This window comes from Pristiophorus japonicus, chromosome 11 (genome assembly GCF_044704955.1).
Source record: "Pristiophorus japonicus isolate sPriJap1 chromosome 11, sPriJap1.hap1, whole genome shotgun sequence".
Taxonomy (NCBI): Eukaryota; Metazoa; Chordata; class Chondrichthyes; family Pristiophoridae; genus Pristiophorus; species Pristiophorus japonicus.
Genome location: NC_091987.1, coordinates 84,832,072 through 84,856,103, shown reverse-complemented (window position 1 = coordinate 84,856,103; position 24,032 = coordinate 84,832,072). Strand labels below are relative to the sequence as shown.

General features: G+C 51.9%; 2 protein-coding genes and 1 non-coding gene across 10 annotated transcripts in view; 2 read left to right on the top strand and 1 right to left on the bottom strand.

Annotated features, from left to right (window-relative positions):
• Positions 1-24,032, top strand: part of LOC139276125 (NXPE family member 3-like) — a 742,865-nt gene that overhangs the window by 599,233 nt on the left and 119,600 nt on the right. The gene's annotated exons all lie outside the window — the stretch shown is intronic.
• LOC139276124 (zinc finger protein 850-like) overlaps positions 1-24,032 on the top strand; it is a 226,213-nt gene that overhangs the window by 159,597 nt on the left and 42,584 nt on the right. For 5 of the 8 annotated variants that reach the window (XM_070893645.1, XM_070893643.1, XM_070893646.1 and 2 more), the window contains exon 3: positions 8,350-11,541. The exons of 1 other annotated variant lie outside the window; for it this stretch is intronic. In XM_070893645.1, the coding sequence (XP_070749746.1) occupies positions 8,680-11,229 (2,550 nt within the window). In that variant the 5' untranslated portion in view covers positions 8,350-8,679 and the 3' untranslated portion in view covers positions 11,230-11,541. Of the gene's footprint in view, positions 1-244; positions 287-8,349; positions 11,542-16,935; positions 16,942-24,032 lie in introns of those variants that run through there. 2 more of the 8 variants (XM_070893648.1, XM_070893647.1) reach the window with 2 other exon arrangements.
• Positions 15,483-15,574, bottom strand: trnay-gua (transfer RNA tyrosine (anticodon GUA)). The gene is given in 2 exon segments: positions 15,483-15,518; positions 15,538-15,574. It is a non-coding gene; the product is annotated as a tRNA-Tyr (tRNA).

Below are 24,032 nucleotides of genomic sequence, written 5' to 3'. Positions count from 1 at the left end.
GCGGGTCCTGGCTGTGTTTGGAGCATGCGCGGCGCGTGTAATGGCGGTGGTGACATATTTTACACAGGCTCCACAGAAGTGTCCTTTTCAGCGGGACAGAGCGGAATAATGGACCAGCAGGGTGCCGGGGAGGCTTCATAAACAACCGGTGCCCGCCGCAAGCCCGGAATAATAACCGGAATATCGGCGGTTGCAGCTGCGGGGCTTTCTCCCGGTAACAGGTCCAGGCTTACGGCGGCCATCTTGGTGCAGGAAGGCAGGTTCAACGGTCGGCCATACTGATTCAGTGAGTAGCACAGCGCATGCGCGGCCATTTTGATGCAGGTACAAAGTGAATGATGTCAGTGTCTAGAACTGAACCCAGCCAGAGTCAGCACCTTCAGGGGAGGGGAATCAGTGAATGTAGAACTGAACCCAGACAGAGTCAGCACCTGAAAAGAACATAACAAATAGGAGTAGGCCATACAGCTGCTCGAGCCTGCTCCGCCATTCAATAAGATCATGGCTGATCTGATCATGGACTCAGCTCCACTTCCCTGCCCGATTCCCATAACCTCTTATCCCCTTATCGTTTAAGAAACTGTCTATTTCTGTCTTAAATGTATTCAATGTCCCAGCTTCTACAGCTCTGAGGCAGTGAATTCCACAGATTTACAACCCTCTGATAGCAGAAATTTCTCCTCATCTCTGTTTTAAATTGACGGCCTCTTATTCTAAGATCATGCCTTCCAGTTCTAGTCTCCCCCATCAGTGGAAACATGCTCTCTGCATCCACCTTTACAAGCCCCCTTATATCTTATACATTTTGATAAGATCACCTCTCATTCTTTTGAATTCCAATGAGTAGAGGCCCAACCTACTCAACCTTTCTCCCTCATCCATGGAATCAACCTAGTGAACCTTCTCTGAACTGCCTCCAAAGCAAGTATATCCTTTCGTAAATATGGAAACCAAAACTGCATGCAGTATTCCAGGTGTGGCCTCACCAATACGTTGTACAACTGTAGCAAGACTTCCCTGCTTTTAAACTCCATTCCATTGGCCTTCCTGATCACTTGCTGTACCTGCATACTATCCTTTTGTGTTTCATGCACAAGTACCCCCAGGTCCCACTGTACTGTGGCACTTTGCAATCTGTCTCCATTTAAATAATAACTTGCTCTTTGATTTTCTTTCTGCCAAAGTGCATGACCTCACACTTTCTAACATTATAATCCATCTGCCAAATTTTTGCCCACTCACTGAGCCTGTCTGTGTCCTTTTGCAGATTTTACTTGTCCTCCCATCTTTGTATCATCAGCAAACTTGGCTACGTTACACTCAGTCCCTTCTTCCAATATAGAATGTAAATAGTTGGGGTCCCAGCACTGATCCCGGTGGCACCCCACAGTTACTGGTTGCCATCCAGAGAATGAACCATTTATCCTGATTCTCTGTTCTCTGTTAGTTAGCCAATCCTCTATCCATGCTAATATATTACCCCCATCCCCGTGGACTTTTATCTTGTGCAGTAACCTTTTATGTGGCACCTTGTCAAATGCCTTCTGGAAGTCCAAATACACCACATCCACTGGTTCCCCCTTATTCACCCGGTTCGTTACATCCCCAAAGAATTCCAGCAAATTTGTCAAACATGACTTCCCCTTCATAAATCCATGCTGACTCTGCATGACAGAATTTTGCTTTTGCAAATGTCCTGCTACTGCTTCTTTAATAATGGATCCAACATTTCCCCATCACAGATGTTAGGCTAACTGGTCTATAGTTTCCTGCTTTTTGTCTGCCTCCTTTTTGAAATAGGGGCATTACATTTGCAGTTTTCCAATCTGCTGGGACCTCCCCAGAATCCAGGGAATTTTGGTAAATTACAACCAATGCATCCACAATCCCTGCCGCTACTTCTCTTAAGACTCTAGGATACAAGCCATCAGGTCCAGGGGTTTTATCTGCCTTTAATCCCATTATCTTACCACCTCCTTAGTGATTGTGTTAAGTTCCCCCGCCCCCCCCGTATCCCCTTGACTATCCACTGTTGGAATATTAGTGTCCTCTACCGTAAAGACGAATACAAAATATTTGTTCAGAGTTTCTGCCATCTCCCTGTTCCCTGTTACTAATTCCCTGGTCTCGTCCTCTAAAGGACCAACAATTACTTTAGCCACTCTTTTCCTTTTTATATACCTATAGAAACTCTTGCTATCTGTTTTTATATTTTGTGCTAGTTTACTTTCACAGTCTATCTTCCCTTTCTTACTCATTTTTTCGTTATTCTTTGCTGGTTTTTAAAAGCTTCCCAGTTTTCTGTCCTCCCAGTAGATTTGGTCACTTTGTATGTCCTGTTTTTAATTGGATAACGGCCCTTATTTCTTTAGCTAGCCATGGATGGCTCTATTTTCTCTTGCACCTTTTCCTCCTCACTGGAATAGATTTTTCTTGAGAGTTGTGAAATATTTCCTTAATTGTACACCACTGTTCATCAACCATCCTGCACTTTAATCTATTTTCCCAGTCCAAGTTACCCAACTCTGCCCTCATACCTTCAAAGTCTCCTTTATTTAAGCTTAGTACGCTGGTTAGAAATCCAACTTTCTCGCCTTGTGTCTGAATTTGAAATTCAGTCATGTTATGATCACTCATTCCGAGGGGATCCTTTACTAGGAGATTGTTTATTAATCCTGTCTCATTACACAGGACCAGATCTAAGACAGCCTGCCCCCTGGTTGGTTCTGTTACATACTGCTCAAGGAACCTGTCCCTTATGCACTCCATGAACTCCTCCTCAAGTCTGCCCTGACCAATTTGATTTATCCAATCAATATGGAGATTAAAATCACCCATGATTATTGTTGTTCCCTTTTTACAAGCCCCCACTATTTCCTGGTTTACGCTCCGACCAACAGAGTTGCTACTGTTCGGGGGCCTATAGACTGCCCACCAGTGACTTTTTCCCCTTATTGTTCCTTATCTCCACCCAAACTGTTTCAACATCCTTATCATTTGAGACAATATTGTTTCTTATTATTGCAGTGATTCCATCCTTTATCAATAGAGCTACCCCACCTCCTTTTCCTTTCTGTCTGTCCTTCCGGATTGTCAAGTACCCCTGAATATTTAATTCCCAGTCCTGGTCACCTTGTAACCACGTCTCTGTAATGGCTATCAGATCATACCCATTTGTCTCAATTTGTGCCGTCAACATATCTATTTTGTTACAAATGCTACGTGCATTTAGACAAAGTGCCTTTGAGTTTGTTTTTTTTTACCCTTTTTTCCTGCTTGTTTCCTCTCTCCTTCAAACTCACTTTCTTTATTTTTGCTTTCTAATTCCAGCTTTGCTCCCCTCCCTGCTGAATCTATTGTCAGGTTCCCATCCTCCTGCCAAGCTAGTTTAAACCCTCCCCAACAACACTAGCAAACCCCCTCACCCTCCCACAAGGATATTGGTCTCGGCTCTGTTGAGGTGCAACCCATTCGGTTTGTACAGGTCCCACCTCCCCCAGAAGTGGTCCCAATGTGTCAGGAATCTAAAGCCCTCCCTCTTGCACCATCTCTCCAGCCACGCATTCATCTGCTCTATCCTCCTATTTCTGTACTCACTAGCTCGTGGCACTGGGAGTAATGCAGAGATTACTACCTTTTGAGGTCCTGCTTTTTAATCTCCCTGCTAGCTCCCTAAACTCTGCCTGCTGGAGAGGGGAGGGAGGGGAAACAGTGAATGTGAAATTGAACACAGCCAGAGTTAGCGCCTTCAGGGAAGAGGCGGATGGGAGGGAGGGGAACATGCGAGTATACAACTGAACTCAGCCAGAGTCAGCACCTTCAGGAGAGGGGAACCAGTGAGTCTAAAACTGAACCCAGCCAGAGTCAGCACCTTCAGGGAAGAGAGAGAGGGGAACCAGTGAATGTAGAACTGAACCCAGCCAGAGTCAGCACCTTCAGGGGAGCAGTGGGAGGGGAACCAGTGAATGTAGAACTGAACCCAGCCAGAGTCAGCACCTTCAGGGGAGCAGTGGGAGGGGAACCAGTGAGTGCAGAACTGAAACCAGACAGAGTCTGCATCTTCAGGGGAGGAGAGGGGAGGCAATTCAGAGAAGGTTCACGAGGTTGATTCCGGAGATGAGAGGGTTCTTATGAGGAAATGTTGAGGAGGATGGGGGCAATATATTAGCATGGATAGGGGATTGGCTAACTAACAGAAAACAGAGAGTCGGGATAAATGGTTCATTCTCGGTTTGGCAATCAGTAACTAGTCGGTTGCCGCAGGGATCAGTGCTGGGACCCCAACTATTTACAATCTATATTAACGACTTGGAACAAGGAACCGAGTGTAACATAGCCAAGTTTGCTGACGATATAAAGATGGGAGGAAAAGCTATGAGTGAGGAGGACACACAAAATCTGCAAAAGGACAGAAGCTTAGGGAATGGGCAAAAATTTGGGAGATGGAGTATAATATTGCAAAGTGTGAGGTCACGCACTTTGGCAGAAAAAAAATCAAAGAGCAAGTTGTTATTTAAATGCAGAAAAATTGCAACGTGCTGCAGTACAGTGGTACCTGGGGGTACTTGTGCAAGAAATACAAAAGGTTAGTATGCAGGTACAGCAAGTGATCAGGAAGGTCAATGGAATCTTGGCCTTTATTGCAAAGGGGATGGAGTATAAAAGCAGGGAAGTCTCGCTACAATTGTACAGAGTATTGATGAGGCCACACCTGGAATACTGCGTGCACTTTTGGCTTCCATATTGAAGAAAGGATACACTTGCTTTGGAGGCAGTTCAGAGAGGGTTCACAGGTTGATTCCGGAGATGAGGGGGTTGACTTATGAGGAAAGGTTGAGTAGGTTGGGCCTCTACTCATTGGAATTCAAAAGAATGAGAGGTGATCTTATCAAAACACATATACGATTATGAGGGAGCTTGACAAGGTGGATGCAGAGAGAATGTTTCCACTGAAAGGAGAGAATAGAACTTGGGGGCATAATCTTGGTATAAGGGGCCGCCCATTTAAAACTGAGATGAGGAGAAATTTCTTTTCTCAGGGTTGTAAATCTGTGGAATTTGCTGCCTCAGAGAGCTGTGGAAGCTGGGACATTTGTATAAATTTAAGACAGAAATAGACAGTTTCTTAAACGATAAGGGGTTATGGGAATCGGGCGGGGAAGTGGACCTGAGTCCATGATCGGATCACGAATAATCGTATTAAATGGCGGAGCAGGCTCGAGGGGCCGTATGGCCTACTTCTGCTCCTATTTCTTATGTTAACCAGTGAGTGCAGAACTAAAACCAGCCAGAGTCACCATCTTCAGAGGAGGGGAGGGGATGGGAACCAGTGAGTGCAGAACTGAACCCAGCCAAAGTTAGCATCTTAAGGGAGGAGAGGGGAGGCAGTTCAGAGAAGGTTCACGAGGTTGATTTCAGAGATGAGTGTGTGAACTTATGAGGAAATATAGAGGAGGTTGGGAGCAATATATTCGCATGGATAGAGGATTGGTTAACTAACAGAAAACAGAGAGTCGAGCTAAATGGTTCGTTCTTGGGTTGGCAACTAGTAACTAGTGGGGTGCCGCAGGGATCAGTATTGGGACCCCAACTATTTACAATCTATACTAATGACTTGGAAGAAGGGACTGATTGTAACGTAGCGAAATTTGCTGATGATACAAAGATGAGAGGAAAAGTAATGTGTGAGGAGGACACACAAAATCTGCAAAATGACATAGACAGGCTAAGTGCGTGAGCGAAAATTTGGCAGCTGGAGTATAATGTGGAAAGTGTGAGGTCATGCACTTTGGCAGAAAAAAATGAAAGAGCAAGTTATTATTTAAATGGAGAAAGATTGCAAAGTGCCGCAGTACAGCAGGACCTGGGGGTACTTGTGCATGAAATGCAGATACAGCAAGTGATCAGGAAGACCAATGGTATCTTGGCCTTTATTGCAAAGGGGATGGAGTCTAAAAGCTGGGAAGTCTTGCTACAGCTATATAAGGTATTGGTGAGGCCACACCTAGAATGCTGCGTGCAGTTTTGGTTTCCAATTTTACGAAAGGATATACTTGCTTTGGGGGCAGTTCAGAGAAGGTTCACAAGGTTGATTCCGGGGATGAGGGGGTTGACTTATGAGGAAAGGTTGAGTAGGTTGGGCCTCTACTCATTGGAATTCAGAAGAATGAGAGGTGACCTTATCGAAACATATAAGATTTATGAGGGGGCTTGACAAGGTGAATGCAGAGAGGATGTTTCTACTGATGGGGGAGACTAGAACTAGAGGGCATAATCTTAGAATAAGGGGCCGCCCATTTAAAACTGTGATGAGGAGAAATGTCTCCTCTCAGAGGGTCGTAAATCTGTGGAATTTGCTGCCTCAGAGAGGTATGGAAGCCGGGCCACTGAATAAATTTAAGACAGAAATAGACAGTATCTTAACCGATAAGGGGTTATGGGGAGCGGGCGGGTAAGTGGAGCTGAGTCCATGCTCGAATCAGCCATGATCTTATTGAATGGCAGAGTAGGCTCGAGGGGCCGTATGGCCTACTCCTGTTCCTATTTCTTATGTTCTTATGTTCTCTGCCCACTCCACATAACCCCTGATCCGCTTATCATTTAGAAACTGAGTAATTGGGAGGAGGGTCCAGTGACCTTGCTGGAAAATGCACGTGTGAGGCCTCAGGTGAGGACAGTGGAATAGCCTGTTGACACTCACTGTTGAGGTTCACACAGGGAGATTGGGCACATAGGTCACTACTGGAGAGAAACTGGTGAGTGTAGAACTGAACCCAGCCAGAGTCAGCACCTTCAGGGGAGGAGATGGAGGGGAACCAGTGAATGTAGAACTGAACCCAGCCAGAGTCAGCACCTTCAGGGGAGGAGAGGGAGGGGAACCAGTGAATGTAGAACTGAACCCAGCCAGAGTCAGCACCTTCAGGGGAGGAGAGGGAGGGGAACCAGTGAGTGTAGAACTGAACCCAGCCAGTATTAGTGGTGAAAACTAGGAGTGGAGGAGAAACAGTCTAGAAATGTGCGATGGTTTTTGATTTCAGCACAGCAGGAGGGACAATGTGTGGGACAGGGATTTACAGCTTTGGAAGAACAAGAGAGGAAAGTATGTTCCATGGAAACTTGGGGCCAAGTTTCGACCGACCCGTAGAATGGCGCACCTCCGAGAGGTCCGTCGACTTTCTAGAAGGAAAAGCGCACCTAATACTTACCTCTGGATTCTCCACGATGATCAGGCCTGCTTTGGACTGGGTGCAGCGCAGCAGAAGCAGTGGGGGGCGGAGCTACAGCCCTTCGCCGAAAAAAGTGCCGGCAGCTGCGCCCATGCGCAGTGGAGTCTGTGCGCATGCGCAGTAGTTTCTGGCCCTCCCAGTGCATCGTGGCTCCAGGTGACCCTATCCCTGGCCGAGTGGCCTGCCTGCCTCACCGTCGCTCGCCTCGCTGCTGCCTAAACCCAGGCCTCGCCTCACCGTCCCTCGCCTCGCTGCTGCCCAACCTCGGGCCTCGCCTCACCACCCCTCGCCTCGCTGCTGCCCAACCTCGGGCCTCACCTCGCCACCACTGCTCTTACCGCAAGGCCTCCTCGCCGGCCCACCTGAACACCTCCTCCACGATGGGGCCGCCCGACCACCTCCTCAGCAGCGGGCCCCAACGGACCACCTCCTCGCCGGCGGGGCACACCCGAGCTCTTCCCCTTGAAAATGTAATCAGGCAGGCAGGCAGGGCTGAGTGTGGGCCGTGTGCTGCTGGAGGGCTCCCGGTGCTCCCCAACGCATCGGTGCTGCAATAGGTGAGGTAGGAACTTATAATTTTTTATTTATTGATTTATTGATTTTTTTAATTTATTGATTTATTTATTGATTGATTTATTGATCATTTATTATTGATGATGGTTCTTTATTTTTAAAAGTGAAATGTTTAATGCTTTGGAAAATCCCCTAACTTCGCTTCCCCCTTCCCTTAACTCTGGCTACCTGCGACTGATTGCTAAAGTGTCCACAAGGTTTTCTGAGCATATCAAAGTGGACATTGACTCAGGCCTAAGTTAGTTTGGAGTAACTTTTCGCTGTCTAAACTTACTTAAATGGCCAAAACGGGCGTAAGTGGCTAGTAACGCCCTCTTTTGGAAAAAAAAACTGAACTAAAAAGAAACTGAACTAAAAAAAAAACTGAACTAACCGACTGAAACTGGAGCAAACTAAATGGGGAGAATTGCGATTTCTAGGATACTCAAAAAAAAAACTAGTTGTTCCAAAAAAATAGGAGCAACTCCTGTCGAAACTTGGTCCCTAGATTGTCTATTCTGAATTTCTGTCTTGTACTGACAGTGATGAGTTTTATTATCTCCTTTTACAGAATATTGGAAGGGGAGATTTTCAGATAGGAAGCACAAACCAAACATCACATCAAGATCTGACAGAGTCAATCGATTCTTCAGGACCTAAATATCATTGGCCTTTGAAAGTGGAAGGAGAGTTGTTTGCCTGTTCTGCCTGTGGGAAAAGATTTCAAACATCAGTGTGACTGGAAAAGCACCGAGACACACACACCCGAGTGAGTGTTCCACTGCCTGTGGAAAGAGCTTTAACCAGTTACACAGCCTGAAAAAACATCGCACCATTCACCGCGCGGAGAAACTGTAAACGTGTTTTGTGCGTGGGCGAGGCTTCAACTGATCATCCAACCATGGAGAGTCACAAGGACACCCGCACCATGGAGAAACCGTGGAAATGTGGTGACTGTGGAAAGGTATTCAGATCACCATCAGAGCTGGAAATTCATCGACGCAATCACACTGGGGAGAGGCCGTTCACCTGCCCCGTGTGTGGGAAGGGATTCACTCAGTCATCCTACCTGCTGACACACCAGCGAGTTCACACCGGGGAGAGGCCGTTCACCTGCTCTGAGTGTGGGAAGGGATTCAGTCAGTCATCCCACCTGCTGAGACACCAGCGAGTTCACACTGGGGACAGGCCGTTCACCTGCTCTGAGTGTGGGAAGGGATTCACTCAGTCAGCCGACCTTGTAGTTCACCAGCAAGTTCACACTGGGGAGAGGCCATTCACCTGCTCCGTGTGTGGGCAGGGATTCACTCGGTCATCCAAACTTGTAGCTCACCAGCGAGTTCACACTGGGGAGAGGCCATTCACCTGCTCTGAGTGTGGGAAGGGATTCAGTCGGTCATCCCACCTGCTGAGACACCAGCGAGTTCACACTGGGGAGAGGCCATTCACCTGCTCTGAGTGTGGGGAGGGATTCACTCAGTCATCCAACCTGCTGATACACCAGCGAGTTCACACTGGGGAGAGGCCGTTCACCTGCTCTGAGTGTGGAAAGGGAGTCACTCAGTCATCCCACCTTGTAGCTCACCAACGAGTTCACACTGGGGAGAGGCCATTCACCTGCTCTGAATGTGGGAAGGGATTCACTACATCATCCACCCTGCTGAGACACCAGCGAGTTCACACTGGGGAGAGGCCATTCACCTGCTCTGAGTGTGGGAAGGGATTCACAGATTCATCCACCCTGCTGACACACCAACGAGTTCACACCGGGGAGAGGCCATTCACCTGCTCTGAGTGTGGGAAGGGATTCACTCATTCATCCCACCTGCTGAGACACCAGCGAGTTCACACTGGGGAGAGGCCGTTCACCTGCTCTGAGTGTGGGAAGGGATTCAGTCAGTCATCCAACCTGCTGATACACCAACGAGTGCACACTGGGGAGAGGCCGTTCACCTGCTCTGAGTGTGGGAAGGGATTCACTTCTTCATCCGACCTGGTGAAACACCAGCGAGTTCACACTGGGGAGAGGCCGTTCATCTGCTCTGAGTGTGGGAAGGGATTCACTCGTACATCCGACCTGCTGACACACCAGCGAGTTCACACTGGGGAGAGGCCATTCACCTGCTCTGAGTGTGGGAAGGGATTCACTCGGTCATCCGACCTGTTGACACACCAGCGAGTTCACACTGGGGAGAGGCCATTCACCTGCTCTGAGTGTGGAAAGGGAGTCACTCAGTCATCCCACCTTGTAGCTCACCAACGAGTTCACACTGGGGAGAGGCCATTCACCTGCTCTGAATGTGGGAAGGGATTCACTACATCATCCACCCTGCTGAGACACCAGCGAGTTCACACTGGGGAGAGGCCATTCACCTGCTCTGAGTGTGGGAAGGGATTCACAGATTCATCCACCCTGCTGACACACCAACGAGTTCACACCGGGGAGAGGCCATTCACCTGCTCTGAGTGTGGGAAGGGATTCACTCATTCATCCCACCTGCTGAGACACCAGCGAGTTCACACTGGGGAGAGGCCGTTCACCTGCTCTGAGTGTGGGAAGGGATTCAGTCAGTCATCCAACCTGCTGATACACCAACGAGTGCACACTGGGGAGAGGCCGTTCACCTGCTCTGAGTGTGGGAAGGGATTCACTTCTTCATCCGACCTGCTGACACACCAGCGAGTTCACACTGGGGAGAGGCCGTTCATCTGCTCTGAGTGTGGGAAGGGATTCACTCGTACATCCGACCTGCTGACACACCAGCGAGTTCACACTGGGGAGAGGCCATTCACCTGCTCTGAGTGTGGGAAGGGATTCACTCGGTCATCCGACCTGTTGACACACCAGCGAGTTCACACTGGGGAGAGGCCATTCACCTGCTCTGAGTGTGGAAAGGGAGTCACTCAGTCATCCCACCTTGTAGCTCACCAACGAGTTCACACTGGGGAGAGGCCATTCACCTGCTCTGAATGTGGGAAGGGATTCACTACATCATCCACCCTGCTGAGACACCAGCGAGTTCACACTGGGGAGAGGCCATTCACCTGCTCTGAGTGTGGGAAGGGATTCACAGATTCATCCACCCTGCTGACACACCAACGAGTTCACACCGGGGAGAGGCCATTCACCTGCTCTGAGTGTGGGAAGGGATTCACTCATTCATCCCACCTGCTGAGACACCAGCGAGTTCACACTGGGGAGAGGCCGTTCACCTGCTCTGAGTGTGGGAAGGGATTCACTCGTACATCCGACCTGCTGACACACCAGCGAGTTCACACTGGGGAGAGGCCATTCACCTGCTCTGAGTGTGGGAAGGGATTCACTCGGTCATCCGACCTGTTGACACACCAGCGAGTTCACACTGGGGAGAGGCCATTCACCTGCTCTGAGTGTGGGAAGGGATTCACTCGGTTATCCCACCTGCTGACACACCAGCGAGTTCACAAGTGACTGCAGGAGTTGGAATCTACTGTTATTGCTGCTGTTAATCACATCCCAACTGAACCATGTTCATTCTGACAGTTGGGGTTTGTTTCTGCTGATGTTAATAACCCTATAACTGGGCTGGACTTTAATATTCTGGATATATTGCTGATTGTGTTCTCGGGGCTGCAGTGTCCATTTAAGAAATGCTGTGTTATCTTTCCCCTTAATTCAGCGACTCTCAACAGAAATTCAGTTTGGAATAAAATTATGAACTTTTACTTTAATCCTAAACTGATCTTTGGTACAAAATCTACAATAGTGTGTGAAAGTTTCCACTGAATAAAATCTCCAATTAGAAAGAGCTTGCTGACAATTCTTACTGACTTGCACATTACACACAGTGGCCCCTCCATTATCCACCAGAAAGAAGGGGAATGGGAATTGGTGGGGAATCCGTGTCCCCAAATGTTGCCCCTCCCGTCTGGTGCAGCAATCCCCTTGGCACGGGAATGGAAACAAGTCCAGACCAAAACTGTGCGCAGTACTCCAGGTGTGGTCTTACCAACGCCCTGTACAGGTGTAGCAGGACTTCCCTACTTTCAGACTCTATCCCCCTTGCAATAAAGGCCAGCATTCCATTTGCCTTCTGATTACTTGCTTTACCTGTATGCTAATCTTTTGAGTTTCATGTACAAGAACCCCTAGATCCCTCTGCACTACAGCATTTTGTAATCATCTCCATTTAAATCATAATTTGCTTTTTTATTTTTCCTACCAAAGGGGATAACCTGACATTTTACCACATTATAGTTCATCTGCCAGATTTTTGCCCGCTCATTGAGCCTATCTATATCCCTTTGTAGATTCTTTGCGTCCTCCTCACAACAACCTATCTTTGTATCATCAGAAAATTTGGCTATGTTACACTCAGTCCCTTCATCCAAGTCATTAATATAAATTGTAAATAGTTGAAGCCCCAGCACTGATCCCTGCGGCACCCCACTAGTTACAGTTTGCCAACCGAAAAATGACCCATTTATGCTGACTCTGTTTTCTGTTAGGTCGCCAATCCTCTATCCATTCTGATATATTTCCCCCAACCCCTTGAGCTCTTACCTTGTGCAGTAACCTTTTGTGTGACACCTTCTCAAATGTTTTCTGGAAATGCAAATATACAACATGAACTGATTCTCCTTTATCCACTCTGCTTGTTACATCTTCAAACAACTCCAGCAAATTTGTCAAAACATGATTTCCCTTTCATAAAACCATGCTGACTGCCTGACTGCAGTATGATTTTCTAAATGTCCTGCTACTACTTCCTTAATGCTGGATTCCAGTATTTTCCCACTGAGATGGTAGGCTAACTGGTCTATGGTTTCCTGCTCTGTGCCTCCCTCCTGACTTGAATAGGGGTGTTACATTTGCAGTTTTCCAGTCCGCTGGGACCTCTCCAGAATTCAGGGAATTTTGGTAGATTACAACCAGTGCATCCACTATCTCTGCAGCCACTTCTTTTAAGACCCTAGGATGCATGCTATCAGGTCTTGGGGACTTGTCCACCTTTAGTCCCATTTGTTTGCTGAGTACTTTATCTCTAGTGATAGTGACTGTTTTAAGTCCCGCTTCACCCCACCCTCACCACCGCAATAGCTCCTTGATTATCAACTGTTGGGATGTTTTTAGTGTCCTCGACCGTGATCAACAATACAAAATATTTGTTCAAAATCTCTGCCATTTCCGTGTTTCCCGTTATTAATTCTCCAGTCTCATCCTCTAAGGGACCAACATTTACTTTAGCCGCTTGTTTCCATTTTATATACCTGTAGAAGCTCTTACTGTCTGTTTTTATATTTCTTGCTAGTTTGCTCTCATATGCTATCTTCTCTGTCTTTATCATTTTTTTAGTCGTCCTTTGCTGGTTTCTAAAAATTTCCCAATCTTCTGGCCTTCCACTGTGCTTCGCAATATTATATCAGACAGGAGGGGATTGGTGACATGGAATCATAGCAGTTTACAACACAGAACGAGGCCATTCGGCCCATCATGTCTGTGCGACCGACAAAGAGCTATCCAGCCTAATCCCATTTTCCAGCTCTTGGTCCGTAGCCCTGTAGGTTAACGCACTTCCAGTGCATATCCAAGTACTTTTGTAAATGCGATGAGGGTTTCTGCCTCTGCTGCTCTTTCGGGCAGTAAGTTCCAGACTCCCACCTCCCTCTGGAGGTTATGCTCGAACTGTGTAAAACACTAGTTAGGACACAGCTGGAGTACTCACACAGTTCTGGTCATTACATCACCCTATTGGGCCAGCCCGGGCTCACCCTATTGGGCCAGCACAGAAGGCCCAGTATCCAGCAGAGAAAATGAGCAGCTCATTGATTTTATTCTCATCTGCGCACTGAACCCAACCTTATAAACTGTAAATGCATCGTCGCAGTCACACCGGGGAGAGGCCATTCACCTGCTCTGTATGTGGGAAGGGATTCACTCGGTCATCCCACCTGCTGAGATACCAACGAGTTCACAAGTGACTGCAGGAGTTGGATTCTACTGTAATTGCTGTTAATTGCATCCTGACTGAATCGTGTTCATTCTGTCAGTTGGGGGTTTGTTTCTGCTGATGTTAATAACTCCTATAACTCGGCTGGAGTTTAATAGTTTGATATTTCAAATAACAAAGTGTGTCAATATTTGATGTCTGCACTAAAGAGGAGACCGATTTATGTTCTGTTACCAACTGCACCATTTTGGGCCTTTTTCTCCTTTTTAACTCAAGGTTATTTCAGTTCTCATATCTTCGGTTACTCTCTGGGACAAGTCCCAGTTCCCCATACCTTCCAGAGTGCCTCTCCTAGCCTTGGTATCCAGGGAAGGTGTTGGTAACATGCCCAGGATCACTAAACATAAAACCCAGTCTGTTAATCACCTTCAGATACTGGACTTAGCGTGTGCCCCACAGCATCTCTCTCACCTTCGATGTGCAAATGGAGCATCACGCCTGCAAACCTGGTTTCAATTTGTATTTGAATCCACTCAGCAAATGTATTTTAAAAATATGTACATATAAACAGATCACATCAAATAATTGGCGATGGTTTAGAGTCAACAAGATGAATAAGTAAACACATCACAGCCCAATAAACCAGCTCTATATTCACAGGAGAAAGTCTGTTATCTAATTACTCAAATGTCAGTTGGTGAGATGAGCGACTGAATCACTTTCCATGTACAACAGCATCCATTCCCACTGTCCCCACATTTAGTGTTGAGTCAGGTGGGTACACGAGTCTCACAGGCTGAACGATTGGTTGAAGGTGTATCCACACACACAACATGTGTCCTGTTTCTCCCCGCTGTGATTGGTGTTTTTACAAAGGCTGATGATAAGGTGATCCTGATCAATCCGGGAATCTGTCAAATCTTGAGGCGATGTTTGGATTGAGTTTCCCAGCTGCAGATCCTCCCCTTCTAATACCCTGCAAATAAATGGTGGTTACAAACGTTGTTACTTTAAATACAGGATAGAAATTCAGAACAGACAATTCTAGATTCTACAGAACATTCTGTCCCCTCTTGTCCCTCCTTATTCTAGACACTCTCCTTCCATCCTCACTGTCTAAAAATCAACATTCCTTTCAGCATCTGAGATTTTTTATCTCCAGAAAGTGCTGAATCTGGCTGTGTGCAATTCCACAGACATTACTTAACCTCAAGTGCCTCACCGTCAGTCGACTCAGTGAGTGCCAGCAGGACTTCCACTGTGGTAGGCCTCAAATCCTGTCCGCAAATAATGCAGAAGATAGAGGTACGCGGAGTCAGAGGAAATGTATTAGCATGGGAATTGAGAATTGGCTGCCGAACAGAAAGCAGAGAGTCGGGATAAATGGGTCCTTTTCGGGTTGGAAATCGGTGGTTAGTGGTGTGCCACAGGGATCGGTGCTGGGACCACAACTGTTTACAATATACATAGATGACCTGGAAGAGGGGACAGAGTGTAGTGTAACAAAATTTGCAGATGACACTAAGATTAGTGGGAAAGCGGGTTGTGTAGAGGACACAGAGAGGCTGCAAAGAGATTTAGATAGGTTAAGTGAATGGGCTAAGGTTTGGCAGATGGAATACAATGTCGGAAAGTGTGAGGTCATCCACCTTGGGGGAAAAAAAAAACAGTAAAAGGGAATATTATTTGAATGGGGAGAAATTACAACATGCTGAGGTGCAGAGGGACCTGGGGGTCCTTGTGCATGAAACTCTTTTTGGAAAAGTACACTAGCTCCTTCGAGCCAGAATTGAACCAGCGACCTAAGGATGACTTTGCTGAGTATTCCACTACAGTCCTCCGCTCTACCAACTCAGCTATCGAAGGGAAGCAGCTCCTTGTGCATGAAACTCTTTTTGGAGTTCACCTGCAAAAACATAAAACATTAAACCGTGCCACCCGACCTGGGTGACACACCAGACATTTACAAGGCCCTTTTTTCCTTTTTTTTTGTTTTTCATTTTTTTTTGTTTTTTTTTTTCGGCGCTAAAATCACATTTTTCCAGTGCCCCCTATAAAAGGAAAGGGGACACTAAAAGCACCGGCAATTAAAACAAATTAAACTTTAAAACGTAAAATCAAATTAAAATTTGGTTGCCGGGATGATGCACTCCAGTCCCTCCGGTGCCCACCTCTCGCGGAAGGCCGCGAGCGTACCGGTGGACACCGCGTGCTCCATCTCCAAGGACACCCTGGACCGGATGTAAGAGTGGAAGAGAGGCAGGCAGTCAGGTTGAACGACCCCCTCGACCGCCCGCTGCCTGGACCGGCTGATGGCACCCTTGGCCGTGCCCAGGAGCAGTCCTACGAGGAGGCTCTCGGACCTACCCGCTCCCCTCCGCACAGGGTGCCCAAAGATCAGGAGAGTGGGACTGAAGTGCAGCCAGAATTTCAGGAGCAGCCCCTTCAAATAATGGAACAGGGGCTGCAACCTTGTGCACTCAATAAAAACATGGAATACGGACTCCTCCAGACCACAGAAATTGCAGGCGGCCTGGGAGTCCGTGAACCGGCTTAAAAATTTGTTGCACGGCACTGCTCCGTGCACCACCCTCCAGGCCAAGTCCCCGATGAATAGTGGGAGAACCCCTGCGTAGAGTGCCCTCCATCGGGGACCCCCGCCTCCTCCGGACGGCAAGATGGTACGCCATGGCGTGTCCGGATGGCCGGCGAGGATGGCAAAGTTGAGAGTGTGCAGGAGCAGCCCGTACAGGATACCCCTCCGCGCGGAACTGAAAAGTCACGGAGGGGATTTCCCCGAGGCGGCTCAAGTTGTGAGGCGCCAACCCCCGAGGGAGGTTCCGGGGTTTGGCGCCGATGAGGAATTCCGTCCGGACGGGGGTCAGTTCGGACGGGATCTCCCCACGTGCTTGAGCCTCCTCGATGCACCTAACAGAGTCAGGGCCCAGAGCTGTTTTTAGCGACTCGATGGCATCGGCCGCGTGGCGGACGTTGGCAGAATTTAGGCACCGCGCCAGCGTGTCTGGCGCCATCCAGCCCGCTCCTCCGCCATCGAGCAGGTCCCTGACCCTGGTCACCTCACCAGCCACAGCCCTCTCTTCCGAACGCCACATAAAACCTCGGCCGTGGAGGTACGGATTCCCGAGCAGCGGTTCCTGCAGGACGGCCGCCACTCCAGCCGGCGGAGAGCTGCGCTTGGTGGAGACTTTGTTCCAGACCCTGATGAGTTCCCTGTAAAAGACAGGCAGCTCCCGGAGGGCGGTCCTGGCACCCCCCAAGTTCACAAACAGGAGCTGCGTGTCATAATTGAGGTCGAGCTGCTGGCGGAAGAAATACCTCGCCAGAGCACACCACCTAGGAGGGGGCTCGACGTAAAGGTATCTCTGCAGGGTCTGAAGATGGAAAGTCGCGAGCTGGGCGCTGACGCACACCAACGACTGACCGCCCTCCTCAAGCGGGAGACTCAGGACCGCGGCAGAGACCCAGTGCTTCCTGTTGTTCCAGAAGAAGTCCACCAGCTTCTTCTGTATCTTGGCGACAAACGCAGGGGGAGGGGTCAAAGTGACCAGCCGGTACCACAACATTGCGGCCACCAGCTGGTTTATGACTAGCGCTCGACCACTGTAGGACAGCACTCGGAGCAGTCCTGTCCAGCGCCCTAGGCGAGCGGCGACCTTGGCCTCCAGCTCCTGCCAGTTCGCAGGCCAGGCTCCCTCGTCGGGGCTAAGGTAGACTCCCAGATAGAGGAGATGGGTCGTGCTCCAGGCAAAAGGCCTGAGCTCCTCCTGCAGGGAGTCCACCCGCCACTGACCCACCAGGAATCCGGAACATTTCTCCCAGTTGATCCTGGCGGAGGACGCAGCCGAGTAAATCTCCTGGCACTCACGCATCCTCCGCAGGTCAGCGGGATCCTCTACCGCGAGGAGCACGTCATCGGCGTAAGCCGAGAGGACGACCTCCACGCCCGGCCCTTGCAGAGCCAGTCCCGTCAACCTCGTCCGCAAGAGGCGCAGGAAAGGCTCCACGCAAATGGCGTATAACTGGCCGGACATGGGGCATCCCTGGCGCACCCCTCTCCTAAAGCGAAGGGGCGCCATCAAGGACCCGTTAACCTTAATCAGACACTCCGCGGCGGCGTACAAAAGTTGGATCCGGGCGACGAAATGCGTCCCGAACCCGAAAGCGCGCAGAGTTCCGAGCAGATAGTCGTGATCCACCCTGTCGAACGCCTTCTCTTGGTCGAGGGATAGGAAGGCGACCGACAGACCAGCCTCCTGGGAACAATGGATGAGGTCCCGGACCAGATGGATGTTATCGTGGATTGTCCGGCCCGGGACCGTGTAGGACTGGTCGGGGTGGATCATGTGGTCCAGCACGGCACCAAGGCGAGCAGACATCGCCCTGGCGAAGATTTTGTAGTCCGTGCTGAGGAGGGAGACCGGGCGCCAGTTCTTAAGGAGGCGGAGATCGCCCTTCTTAGGCAGCAGGGCGATGACTGCCCTGCGCCAAGAGAGGGGCATCTCCCCGGTCGCCAGACTTTCCCCCAGGACCCGCGCGTAGTCGCTCCCCAGGACGTCCCAGAACGCCCTGTGGAACTCCACGGTCAGCCCGTCCAGCCCCGGGGATTTTCCCCTCGAGAGCCGGGCGAGGGCACCGGTCAGCTCCGCCAGGCTTAGCGGAGCTTCCAGATTTTCGGCGCCCTCCGGGCTGACCTTCGGCAGGTCCTCCCACAAAACTCTACGCGCTTCCTCGCTGGACGGATCCGGAGAGAACAGAGCCCCGTAATATTCACGGACCCTGTTGTTGACGCCCTCCGGATCCGAGACGAGAGAGCCGTCGTCGGCCAGCAGCGTCAAGAGCTGCTTACGGACACTCTGCCTTTTTTCCAGCGAGTAGAAGAAGGGGGAGCCACGGTCCAGATCCCGCAGGAACCGGATCCGCGACCTCACGAACGCGCCTCGGGACCCAACGAGCTGCAGGTCCTTCAGCGCGGCCTTCTTCGCTTCGTACACCGTCCGCAGGGCCGGGTCCTGGACGACTTGACCGAGACGGGCTTCCAGGTCGAGCACCTCTTTTTCTAGGCGCCCGACTCTGGCCGCCCGCCTCTTGGTCGACCCCCTCGCGTACTCTTGACAGAAGACGCGGACGTGAGCCTTGCCCACGTCCCACCATAGCCTCAAGGAGGGGAAGCCCCCCTGCTTCCTTCTCCAGTCGGACCAGAATCGACGGAACGAGTCCTGGAACCGCACGTCCTCCAGCAGCCGGTTGTTAAAGTGCCAGTACGCGGACCCCGTCCTCGCGCGGAGCGAAGCGAGCTCCGCCCACACCAGGTGGTGGTCCGAACACGGCACCGGCCGCATGGAGGCCGCCGGGACGCAGGAAACGTACGCTCGAGACACGTAAAGGCGGTCGACTCTAGACCATCCAACTCCAGGCCTCACCCAAGTAAAGGCGCTGGAGTCGGGGTGGAGATTTCGCCAGACGTCCACCAAGTCGAAGGACCCGACCAGGTCCCTCAACTTCTCCATCGCCGTCATGCACTGCGGGGCACCGGAGCGGTCCCTCGCCTCGAGGGTGCAGTTAAAATCCCCTCCGAGGACAATGCAGTCGCCGACGTCGACGGAGCCAAGAAGAGCGGACACCTCTTCAAAGAAGCGCGTTTGCTGCGGGCCGGGATGAGGGGCGTACACGTTCACGAGATGGAGCGGCACGTCCCCCAGGCGAACCGTTACGTGCAGCAAGCGGCCTGGCACGGGCTCCTCGACCCCCAAGATCTCCGGCTGAAAATGCGGGCCCAGCAAGATGGCCACCCCACTAGAAATGGCGGTGAGGTGGCTCATGCGGACCTCTCCTTGCCATTCCAGGAGCCACGTGGCTTCGTCTCCCGGAACGGTGTGGGTTTCTTGCAGGAAGCACACCGCATATTTCCCCTCCTGCAGGAGAGAAAAATTGTCAAATCTACGGCGTGCCCCTCTGCCGCCGTTGATGTTGAGGCTGGCTATGGTTATCTTCATGGCAAAAGCATAGTGCAACCTCTACCTTAACCTATTGTGGGGGAGGGAGCGGAGTCTTTTGTTGAACTCCGCTCCCTCCGCAGCCCAGCGAGGAGTCCCTCGAGCTCGCGCAGCTCAAGGTGTTGCGCCTTTGTCAGGGGCCCGCCCGCGGCCAAGGTTTTGACGGCGGCGCGGACGGACGCCTTGATCAGCTCTGGCTCGGACCATTTTTCCAGGGCCAGTCGGGCTTGGTCGCAGCGACCCCGGCTCTGGGCCAAAAAGTCCCGGAGTTCCTTTGCAGGAATGAGGATGGTCTCGGCGGCGGCCGCGAGCAGATCCACCGCCTCGCTGGCGGTGGTCTCTAGGTCTTCACCCGCGTCCCCCACCGAGTCCCCGTCCTCCTCCGGGAGGTGGCCGCCAGCAGCCGGCCCATCGACCGCACAAGGTACGGCAAATGAACCGGCCGCTCCAACCGGCCCTGGCACTGCCCCGATCCCACCCCCAGGATCGTCGGCAGAGGAGTCCCCACTGGGCTCTTTTAAAAATGGTGCTGGGTCGGGAAATGACAGCGGAAGGGGTTCCCCCCCCGCCCCAGGAACCGGAGAACAAGGAGAGACCCGGCCATAGGAAATCCCCAGGCTCTCCAAGTGCTCCAGCTCCACAGCAAGAGGCGAGGGTGGGTGTTCCTCCCCCTCCCCGCTGCCGCCCCCCGGCCCAGCATTTACAGTGTCATATTTAATAGTTTGTGTTTCTGCCGGGTCGAGCGACTCCCGGGGGAAGTTGGGTATTGGCTGGGCGGGCTCAGGTTCGGCCTTTTCGGCCTCGCCCGCCTCAGTCCCCGGGACGCCCGGCCCGGCGGCTACGCATTCCTCCGCGGTCCCCACGCCCCCCACGACAGGCAGATCTTCCACTCCATCCCCGGGAGGCAGAGGCTGGGCAGCCTCAACTGTTTCACCCTCCCCGGGGACAGACTCCTCCCGCCTACGGCGCTGCTTGGGGGCGCTGGTTGGGGACGCGGGACACGCGGCGGGCACCAACTCCTCCACGGAGGGATGTTGTTCCCCCTCCGTCTCATCGGAGCCGTGCCTCCTTTTGTTCCTGGGGGCGCGCGGAGGCAGGGAGACCCCCATGTCTGCCGAGGCCTCCCGCTCCGCCTCCCCCTTTTTCTTTTCTTGCCCGCGCCCGGGCCCCTCTGTGGTGTTATTCAAGGGCCCGGGCACGGGCTCGGGGCACCCCGCGCTCGCCGGTGACTGGGTTGGGCTGAGCGCGGTGGTCAAACTTTCCGGCGCACCGAGGGGACCCGCCTCTAGATGTTTCTCCTTCTTCCGCGCCTTCTTTCCGCTCGGACGCTCTCCCTCCCCCCCGCCGGAGGCCCTGAAAACAAAGGCCTCCGACGATGCCCGCGCACCCATGGCTCCCGGCACGCGGACGCAACTAGGGGGAGGTGTGGCGGCGGCGCCAGCCTTGGCCGCCTTCGGTGGTTTGGCGGCCTTGGAGGCGGGGCAGTTCTTGCGAACGTGCCCCACCTCCCTGCAGGCATGGCACCGCACGCCGTCCGACGTCCAAAAGACGCGGTAGGCAGTCCCCTCGTGCACCACATTAAAGTTCCCCTCCGTCGTGTCCTCCCGCGCCAGCCGGACAAAGAGCTGGCGGCGGAAGGAGAACACGTGGCGCAGGCTGCTCTCCCTGAGGCCGAGCGGTATGGGGTTGATCCCCGACCTTACCTCCCCCAGTTGGTGTAGGTGAGGGAGGAGGAGCTCAGCGGGAACAAAGGGCGGGACGTTTGAAATGATGACCCTCTGCGCGGTGGCCTCGAGAGGGTCCACCGGCAGGAACGTCCCGCCCACCGTGAGCCCCTTTTCAAGGGCCAGGGACACCGCCCGCTCCGACCCCAGGAAGAACACGGCCTTCCCAGACATCTTGGAGGCTGCGACAATGGCCGAGGGGCCGACTACCCCAGCCATCGCCCGCACGCACTCCTCGATGGTCATTGTGGGGTGAGTGTAGCTCTTGACCCCGTGTTTTTTAGTAATTAATCTAAATGGTGGCAGGGCAGCGGGTGGCGCAGGAGGTGCCGTGGATGTGGACACCGCCTGCGCATACGTCCTTGCTGGCCCTGCCACCGGCGTGGATGGGGTCGCCATCACGGGGTCCCTTTAAGGGCTACACCCACCCCAAAGTCACAGGCCTTAATGGTCTTAATTAGGCCTCTTATCTAAAAGACTGAAGCAGAGGAGCTCTTAACGAGGTACCTCTCCCCTAGTTGGCAATTGGGGAGGGGCCTTGCTCCCTCTGCTCAGTTGTCTTAATTGGGTTTTTTTTTTAAATTAAATTTGGAAGGAAGGGCTCTCAGAGAGAGAGGGGAGAAACAGTGTAACAGAGAAAGAGAGAGGGGGGTGGGAAGGGGGGTGGGGGACTGCGAGGTCAGGTCTCCCCTCGCAGCTGTGGGTGGGTGCACTCCCCAGATGGCAAAAACACAAACACAGTCTTTGGGGTGGTCTTCAGGTGGGGGGAGAAGATGTCTTCACCTGGGGTAGCTGGAGCCACCAGGCACACACTCCTAAACGATGTTAATTGGGTGATTAAACAATCTTCAGCCTGGTAGCTCCAGCTATCCCAGGCTAGGCAAATGTGGGGGGTGGGGGGGGTTCCAATTGTGGGGGGGGGGCCTAGTTGTAAGCAAGGCCCCCCCACACACACACACACCCCCCGCGATGTTCCGGCCCTCAGTGGTCTTCTTTCCTCCCCCCACCGATACAACAAAGTCTTTTTGGGAAATGCACCCACACCCACCTGTTGAATTGTAGAGTCTCCCTCCTTCCACACTGGATGTTGTTGGTCTTTTCCCTCTCTCTCCAACTCCTTGCAGAATGGTAAAAAATGTTGAAAAGTTTTCTGTTCTCCTCCTCTCCCTCTGGATAAAAGTTGAAGGTGAAGCCCCTTCCTTCCTTCTCTTCCTGGGCTGGTCTCAGGGCTCTCCAGACAGGAGCACAAGTTGCTAGCTGCTCTCCTCACTGCTCACAGCTCCAACTGAGCAGGACACGCCTCTACTGCTTCACAATTGGTCCTTGTGCATGAAACTCTTTTGAGTTTACCTGCAAAACATAAAAACATTAAACGGTGCCACCCGACCTGGGTGACACTCCAGACATTTTCAAGGCCCTTTTTTTTTTTTTTTCCCCCCTTTTTTTTTGTTTTTTTTTGTGTTTTTCTTTTTTTGTTTTTTTTTTTGGGCACTAAAATCACAATTTTCCCCAGTGCTCCCTATAAAAGGGAAGGGGGACACTAAAAGCACCGGCAATTAAGACAAATTAAACTTTAAAACGTAAAATCAAATTAAAATTTGGTTGCCGGGCGTGATGATGCACTCCAGTCCCTCCGGTGCCCACCTCTCGCGGAAGGCCGCGAGCGTACCGGTGGACACCGCGTGCTCCATCTCCAAGGACACCCTGGACCGGATGTAAGAGCGGAAGAGAGGCAGGCAGTCAGGTTGAACGACCCCCTCGACCGCCCGCTGCCTGGACCGGCTGATGGCACCCTTGGCCGTGCCCAGGAGCAGTCCTACGAGGAGGCCTTCGGACCTACCCGCTCCCCTCCGCACAGGGTGCCCAAAGATCAGGAGAGTGGGACTGAAGTGCAGCCAGAATTTCAGGAGCAGCCCCTTCAAATAATGGAACAGGGGCTGCAACCTTGTGCACTCCATAAAAACATGGAACACGGACTCCTCCAGACCGCAGAAATTGCAGGCGGCCTGGGAGTCCGTGAACCGGCTTAAAAATTTGTTGCACGGCACTGCTCCGTGCACCACCCTCCAGGCCAAGTCCCCGATGAATAGTGGGAGGACCCCTGCGTAGAGTGCCCTCCATCGGGGACCCCCGCCTCCTCCGGACGGCAAGATGGTACGCCATGGCGTGTCCGGACAGCCGGCGAGGATGGCAAAGTTGAGGGTGTGCAGGAGCAGCCCGTACAGGAAACCCCTCCGCGCGGAACTGAAAGGCACGGAGGGGATTTCCCCGAGGTGGCTCAAGTTGTGAGGCGCCGGCCCCCGAGGGAGGTTCCGGGGTTTGGCGCCGATGAGGAATTCCGTCCGGACGGGGGTCAGTTCGGACGGGATCTCCCCACGTGCTTGAGCCTCCTCGATGCACCTAACGGAGTCAGGGCCCAGAGCTGTTTTTAGCGACTCGATGGCATCGGCCGCGTGACGGACGTTGGCAGAATTTAGGCGCCGCGCCAGCGTGTCTGGCGCCATCCAGCCCGCTCCTCCGCCATCGAGCAGGTCCCTGACCCTGGTCACCTCACCAGCCACAGCCCTCTCTTCCGACCGCCACATA